Source organism: Dama dama, chromosome 23 (assembly GCF_033118175.1).
Source record: "Dama dama isolate Ldn47 chromosome 23, ASM3311817v1, whole genome shotgun sequence".
Classification (NCBI taxonomy): domain Eukaryota; kingdom Metazoa; phylum Chordata; class Mammalia; order Artiodactyla; family Cervidae; genus Dama; species Dama dama.
This window is the reverse complement of record NC_083703.1, coordinates 60,896,437-60,904,824: the sequence shown is the minus strand read 5'-3', so window position 1 is coordinate 60,904,824 and position 8,388 is coordinate 60,896,437. Positions and strand designations below refer to the sequence as shown.

The following is an 8,388-nucleotide window of genomic DNA, read 5'->3' as shown; positions in this document are numbered from 1 at the left end:
ATAGGGACAAATACTGACCATGAAATTTTCTCAATTAATTGTAATTACAAATACAGTAATATTGCTTTGTGCTGTTCTTAGTTGCTCAGTCTTGTCCAACTCTTTGCAACCTCATGGACTGTTGCTCACCAGGGTCCTCTGTCCATGGGGATTCTCCAGGCAAGAATACTGGAGTGAGTTGCCATGCCCTCCTCCAGGGAATCTTCCCAACCCAGGGATCGAACCCAGGTCTCCCACATTGCAGGTAGATTCTTTAACAGCTGAGCTAGTAGGGAAGCTCTAAAAAGAGCAGAGGAGAGGGTAAATGAGTTACCAAACAATAGGCATAAAGTTTCAGTTAAATGATATGTTTCAGTCGTAAAGATCTTCTGTGTGATATTGTACCTATACAACAGTATACTGCACACTTGTGTAACATTATAATAAATGCACATACATATTTTCTAGCAGGGTAGGTAAATGTTAAGTCTGGCTTCCCTAATGGCTCAGATGGTAAAGAATCTGCCTGCAATGCAGGAGACCCAGATCGATCCCTGGGTTGGTAGGATCCCCTGGAGGAGGACATGGCAACCCACTCCAGTATTCTTGCCTGGAGAATCCCATGGATGGAACAGCCTAGGAGGCTACAATCCATAGGATCACACAATGTACTGGAGCTTCAGCTTCAGCATCAGTCCTTCTAATGAATAGTCAGGGTTGATTTCCTTTAGGATTGACTGGCTTGCTCTCCTTGCTGTCCAAGGGACTCTCAAGAGTCTTCTCCAACACCACAGTTCAAAAACATCAGTTCTTCAGCAACTCAGCCTTCTTTCTGGTCCAACTCTCACATCTGGACATGACTATTGGAAAAACCATAGCTTTGACTGTATGGACATTTGTCAGCAAAGTGATGTCTCTGCTTTTGAATACACCATCTAGGTTTGTCATAGTTTTTCCTTCCAAGGAGCAAGCATCTTTTAATTTCATGGCGGCAGTCACCATCTACAGTGATTTTGGAGCCAAGGAAATAAAATCTGTCACTATTTCCATTTTTCCCCATCTATTTGCCATGAAGTGATGGGACCAGATGCCATGATCTTAGTTTTTTGAACATTGAGTTTTAAGCCAGCTTTTTCACTCTCGTCTTTTGGTTTCATGAAGAGATTCTTCAGTTCCTCCTTACTTTCTGCCATTAGGGTGGTATCATTTGCATATCTGAGTTTGTTGATATTTCTTCTGGCAATCTTAATTCATCCAGCTTGGCATTTCACATGATGTACTCTGCATATAAGTTAAATAAGCAGAGTGACAGTATACAGGTGGCACTAGTGGTTAAAAACAAACAAACAAACAAAACCCACCTGCCTGTACAGGAGACATGAGACACGGGTTCAGTCCCTGGTTCAAGAAGATCCCCTGGAAGAGGGCATGGAAACTCACTCCAGTATTCTTGCCTGGAGAATCCCATGACAGAAGATTCCATAGGGTTGCGAAGAGTTGGACACGACTGAAGTGACTTAGCATGCATGCACATGGAGAGACAAGGCTCATTGATTTCTTTACCCAAGATGAGTAAATGTTAGCTTCATGAAAGCTACTTATGACTAATACTTCAACCAAGCAACATCAATGGATGTCACCACAAAAGTTTCAGTTCTGTTCATTTAGAGAGCAGTCCCTACAGGCATGACTTACTAAAAATTTTACCTAGTTCATGAAGAGCTTTTTAAATATGTCCTTCTCAATTTATAAGGCTTTAAATTTCATTCCTTTTTTAAAGTTTTTAATTTCAGCTTTATTGAGGTATAATTGACATAAAATTGTAAGACATTTAAAGTGTACATTGTGATGATTTGATATATGTATGCATTATGAAAAGAGTCTCCCACCTTGTTAGTTAAGATATCCATCACCTTCATGTTCTTTTGTTTGTTTTGTTGAGAATACCAGTTCCACTCTCAGCAAACTTCAGTTATACAGTACAGTATTGTCAACTATAGTCACAGTATTTTCTATTAGAATTGCAGATGTCATTCATCCAAATAGCTAAAAGTTTATAAATTTCACACTATTGAAATAAATAGACTATGAAATTCTTTCAGAGACCCTAAGTGTAATATTTTCCCAGTTGTGTCAACTGGATGTTCAAATTGCTACTAAAAAGGGAGATGGAACATGAACATTAAATGAGCTGCAAATGATATATTGGAATTACCATTAGCTGTTATCACTGCCCATTACACCTGCCCCCAAAACTATTTGTGAAAATATTCAAATGCCTTGCCTTTTCCTAATAAGTTTTTGGTTGCTAGTCATTTCTCTCTATTCATTCCAAAAAACACACAAAGTTGAGACATTCAGATCTGTTTAGACCTAAGAAATTTCATTAAAAAGAGCAGTAATATCTGAAATGCTATGAAATACTACTCACATAGAAAATGGAGGGACTAACTGTCACTTCTACCAATATGTTCACTTCATATCTGTATCAGCCATGTTGCTAGCATAATGCCCAAAACACGAAAAATATTCATTTAAGTTTGGAGTGTTACCGAGGAAACCAGATCTGAAAGAGACACATGTACCCCAATGTTCACTGCAGCACTGTTTTTAATAGCCAGGACATGGAAGCAACCTAGATGCCCATCAGCAGACGAATGGATAAGGAAGCTATGGTACATATACCCAATGGAATATTACTCAGCCATTAAAAAGAATACATTTGAATCAGTTCTGATGAGATGGATGAAACTGGAGCCCATTATACAGAATGAAGTAAGCCAGAAAGATAAACACCAATACAGTATACTAACGCATATATATGGAATTTAAAAAGATGGTAACAATAACCCTATATGCAGGACAGAAAAAGAGACACAGATGTATAGAACAGACTTTTGGACTCTGTGGGAGAAGGTGAGGGTGGGATGATCTGAGAGAATAGCATTGAAACATGTATATTATCAAATGTGAAACAGATCGCCAGCTCAGGTCAGATGCATGAGACAAGTGCTCAGGGCTGGTGCACTGGGAAGACCCAGAGGGAAGGGATGGGGAGGGTGGTGGGAGCGGGGATCAGGATGGGGAACACATGTAAATCCATGGCTGATTCATGTCAATGCATGGCAAAAAAGCACTACAATATTGTAAAGTAATTAGCCTCCAACTAATAAAAATAAATGGAATAAATAAATAAGTTTAGAGTGCTAAAAGAAATGAGTGAATACATGAACAAATAAATACAGGGGAAAGTAAAAGACTTTATTACGTGGAAAATCAAGTTCACAAAAGAAGTAGATCAATTTCTTGGCTCCCCATCAGATTAGGTGGCACTTTTGATTTAAGAAGAAGAGAGGAGACCAGTGGAACAGCACTTGGTTTATTCTGGAAATGTGCCAAGTGTGATAGTGGGTAAGATAACATAGTCCAACTTCAAATCAGGCTTGCTTGAAGGTTCAGGCTTTTGTATGGCTTGCTGATGTGTTTTCTTTTTGCTTTCATTGATGCAACATAGTTTTCCTCTTGTACATTGTTTATCATATATTTCCCCCAACATGCATTTCTTCTTGCAGTAACCTGCTATGGTACTAAAGCATTTTCTGGACCACGCTGTGTCTGTGCACAGAAAACAGCAATGAACCAGATCAGTTCCTGAGGCAGAGAAGAAGAGTTATATGGTTCCCCACCAGCTATGGCTTCCAGTGGTCCCAGAGTGAACCTTATAGTGAGAGAAAACTCAGAGTCTCCTCCTTGAAAGTCATCCCAAATTCAGACATGTAAAATCCCAGGTTCCCAGCCAATATTCAGAGTCAGCACCCCGTCAGCCCTAGACAGTATCAACTTGTCACCACGGCACAATTCAAACTAACCTTTAAAAGAATATCACAGATAGAACTTTTAAAGTTAACAGTGTAGTTAGGTTTCACACTCATTGATATAGGCAGCAGAAATCTCCCTTGGCTGATACTTCATAGGTCTCAGCATATTGCTGTTGAAAACTCCTTTCATTCTTTTCACAACTTGGCTCCTCCTATCTCCTCTCTTCTCCTCTCTCTCTCTCTCTCTCTCTCTCTCTCTCGCTTGCTCGCTCTCACTCTCTCTCTTCCCATCCTTCTTTTGATCTCAGATAAATATATTGTCCACAGATCAAACTCAATTCCCACACATTCAAATTGTCACCTGTTTTCCCACACATTCAAATTGTCACCTATTCAGAGTATTGCACGGAGGTTGTAAAGTTCCTTATCCTATTCTTTCTTTGCCCTTATAAAGATGAAAACAAAGATATGATTCTCCATATTCTAAATTCCAGAACCAGGATCATCTTTGAAGGTTAAAAGGACATTTATAGGGCCACAAAAAGACAACCTACTTTCCTACAACAGCCAGGAAGAGGATTCTCACGGTCAGAGACCCTACCATGAATTCGGTGCTGCACTTTAGTAAGCTCATGTAATCCTTGCATAAATACAATCATTGTAGAACTGAGTCATTATCCTTACATGATAGATGAGAAAACTGATTTTCAAAAGGAATAATTAACTCGTCATACAACTAGGCAATGAGGAGAATGTATTTTAACCTCACATCTACAGGACTCCACAGCTCACTGTTCACATTACTGTTGTAATATAGGCTGAAAATGAATTTAAATGGAAAAAGAGATGGCCAGATTCCTGGGTGAAAACTATGTTCACCATCATAAAGGTAATGCTAGATGATGGAAGGAGAGGACTTCTGAGAGTTCAGCCCCAATTTCTTACCTTCCTGGAACCTGTCTTCTAAGACAGACTCAAGTCAGACACCCAGGACAGTGGGTCCTTTTGATGATCTCAGCAAGATATCAACTATCTTGAAGGCCCTGCCCCTAGTCCTGTGAATAGCAGTATTTCCTCAAATTTCATGGTGCATTTGGACAAGTTACCTTCAGATACCTCAAACAGCAGGATAATGAGGACCAGAAACAGCTTCATGTTTACAAATTTTCCAAGACAACTAGGCAGCAGAATTTCTTTGTCCAGTGATCCGTGTCACACAATCACAGAGAGTCTTTCAAGATGAGACATGGCTTTGGATGCTACTAGTGTTCTGAGCTCTCATTTTAACCCACATGGAAGAGATGAAATTCAAGTCCACCCCCACTTTCATTCCCAAATACGGAGTTCACAGTCACCGAATGTTTCATCACATCACATTTACTCCCCCTTCCTCAGGACATGAGCTCCCGGAGAGCAAGAACAGTGATTTCTCCACCTGGGCCATCAGCCCACTTGGGTCAAAGTGGGTTGGCCATATGTCTTGGTTTGTGTGGGTCAGTCCTAGTTCATTCCTTCTCTTCCAATGTCCCATCCAACTAGTACCACCTTTCACTCACAAAAGTAATTCATCTGGAAAATTGAATCATTAACTAATTCAGGTAAACACATAAGCATGTGCAATAACAATTGTATTCATTTATTTATTTTTGGCTGTGCTGGGTCTTCATTGTTGCTTGCAGCCTTTATCTAGTTGCAGTGAAGGGTGATGCTCTCTAGTTGCGGTGCACAGGATTCAAATTGTGATGGCTTCTCTTGTTGTGGAGCACAGGTTCTAGAGCGTGAAGGCTTCAGTAGTTTTGGCACAAGGACCATAGTGCACAGGCTCAGTGGTTGCAGCACACAGGCTTAGTTGCCCCCATGGTTTATGTGGAATCTTCCTGAAGCAGTGATCAAACCCATGTCCCCTGCATTGGCAGGTGGGTTCTTAACCATTGGACCACCAGGGAATAATTTTTTTAATGTATGAAACTTTCAGAAAATTCTCTAAGAGAAAGATTGCTTTTAGGCTTGACTTGATAAATTGATGTTATTTCAGTTTCCCATAATGCCTTACCCATACAGTAAAGCTCAATTCCAGGGCTTCCCTGGTAGATCAGTGGTTGGGGGGCAAAAAAAAAGAACACCTGCCAATGCAGGAGATGTGGATTCGATTCCCGGGTCAGGAAGATCCCCTGGAAAAGGAAATGGAAACCCACTCCAGTATTCTTGCCTGGCAAATCTGAAGGACAGAAGAGTCTGATGGGTTACTGTCCATGGGGTCCCAAAAAAGTCAGACACAACTTAGCGACTCAAACAACAACAAAATTCAATTCCACAACTAAAATCTTTCAAAGATCAAGTCTCTTTAGTACAGTGCTCAACTCACTCTGAGCTGGTTCTCACTCTCCTCTCTTGGGTTTTTGTTTTTTTTTTTTTATGGAACAAGTTACATTTCTGCCAAATTAATGTTGATGCCCCTACTCAACTTGTTACTTCCATAACCTGTTGTTGTTCAGTTACTAAGTTGTGTCCTACTCTTTGCAACCCCATGAACTGCAGCACACCAGGCTTCTCTGTCCTTCACTCTCTCCTGGAGTTTACTCAAACTCATGCCCATTGAGTCAGTGATGCCATCAAGCCATCTCATCCTCTGTCACTCCCTTTTTCTCCTGCCCTCAATTTTTTCCAGCATCAGGGTCTTTTACAATGAGTTAGCTCTTCACATCAAGTGGCCAAAGTATTGGAGCTTCAGCTTCAGCATCAGTCCTTCTAATGAATAGTCAAGGTTGATTTCCTTTAGGACTGATTGGCTTGATCTCCTTGCTGTCCAAAGGACTCTCAAAAGTCTTCCCCAACACCATAGTTCAAAAGCATCAATTCTTCAGCAACTCAGCCTTCTTTCTGTTCCAACTCTCACATCTGTACATGACTACTGGAAAAACCACAGCTTTGTCTATGCAGATCTTTGTCAACAAAGTGATGTCTCTGCTTTATAATATGTTGTCTAGGTTTGTTAGTTTTTCTTCCAAGAGGCAAGCATCTTTTAAATTCGTGGCTGCAGTCACCATCTGTAGTGATTTTGGAGCCCAAGAAAATAAAATCTGGCACAGTTTCCACTTTTTCACCATCTATTTGCCATGAAGTGATGAGACTATATGCCATGATCTTAGTATTTTAAATGTTGAGTTTCAAGCCAGCTATTTCACTATCCTCTTTCACCCTCATTAAGAGGCTCTTTAAATTCCTCTTCACTTTCTGCCGTTAGGAGTGGTGTCATCTGCATATCTGAGATTGTTGATATTTGATTCCAACACATTTAAATCTCTCTTTACAAATATTACCCTTTCTCATCTACCTAATTGTCCCTGTTGAGCTCCTAATTTTCCTTTAAATCCAAGTTCAATTATCCCTACATCTGTGAAAGTTTCCCTAACCCAGTGAAATAGAGCTGCAAACTCCCTTTTTGTGCCACCACTGTGTTTTGTAAGTATTTTTGTTGCTGCTCACACCATGTCATATTCCAATTATTTGCAATAATCTATGAATATGAGACACTTTAGGGGATTCCTCAGTGGCTCAGCAGTAAAGAATCCACCTGCAATGCAGGAGATTCGGGTTTGATCCCTGGGTAGGGAAGAGCCCCTGAAGGTGGGCATGGCAACCCACTCTAGTATTCTTGCCAGGAAAATCCCATGGACAGAGGACTACAGTCCATGGAATTACAGAGTCAGACACACCTGAGCTACTGAGCATGCATGCACATGAACCCCTTAAAGAGAGGTCACTGGTCTAGTTCAGTTTGGAGTTCTCAATACACAGCACAAAACTCACACTGTACTTTCAGTATATAATTACAGGATGATTTCAAAGTACTGAAAATTTATTGCTTAATAAAATATACCCAAGACAGTAATAAAGTTATTTTAGACATTTCCTAAAGAAAGTTGCTTACCTTGTTTTATAATTTGTGGACATCATAAGCTTGAATTTATAGTAATTAGGGCCCATCCAAAAATTTTTCTATGACAGTACCTGGAAGAATTTTGGAATTTGTGAAGGCAATATAAATATATGTTGAAGATGATTAAACCAGTATCATAGCACAAAGTTAGGATCAGGGTTAAGAATAAGTATTACATATAGCTTAGTATGGTTTTCCCTGGTAGCTCAGCTGGTAAAGAATCTGCCTGCAATGCAGGAAACCCTAGTTCAATCCCTGGGTTGGGAAGATCCCCTGGAGGAGGGCACAGCTACCCACTCCAGTATTCTTGCCTGGAGAATTCCCATGGACAGAGAGCCTGGCAGGCTACAGTCCCTGAGGTCACAAAGAGTTGGACATGACTGAGCGACTAAGCACAACACAGCACATAGCTTATTGTGTTTACCAGTAACCAGAGTGAATTAAGTTTGTCAGGGAGGAAAGATTGTCAAATATTGCTCACATATCAAGATGAGCAGTGAGAATTGACTAATGGCCCCACCAGATTTGCACTTGCCCCATTGGTATCCCACTTGGTCTCAACTCATTTCTCAGCTCCACCTCTTTTTTTTCTGGCTATACCACACAGCATGTGGGATCTTAGTTCCTTGACCAGGGATGGAACCCATGCCG

At 40.5% G+C, this 8,388-nt stretch overlaps 1 protein-coding gene across 1 annotated transcript; it reads right to left on the bottom strand.

Annotated features, from left to right (window-relative positions):
• Positions 1-3,358: 3,358 nt before the first annotated feature.
• DEFB128 (defensin beta 128) lies at positions 3,359-4,952 on the bottom strand. The gene is made up of 2 exons (XM_061125681.1): positions 4,904-4,952; positions 3,359-3,594 (listed from the first exon to the last, which is right to left on the bottom strand). Exons 1-2 carry the CDS (start codon positions 4,950-4,952, stop codon positions 3,359-3,361), a joined length of 285 nt encoding a protein of 94 aa, XP_060981664.1.
• Positions 4,953-8,388: the final 3,436 nt, after the last annotated feature.

Bases quoted from the DNA above. Each gene is read 5' to 3' on its own strand.
- DEFB128 (XM_061125681.1), bottom strand. From the start codon at position 4,952: ATGAAGCTGTTTCTGGTCCTCATTATCCTGCTGTTTGAGGTATCTGAA. The intron at 3,595-4,903 runs GTAACTTGTCCA...TTCTGTGCACAG, and splicing joins GCTGTTTGAGGTATCTGAAG to ACACAGCGTGGTCCAGAAAA.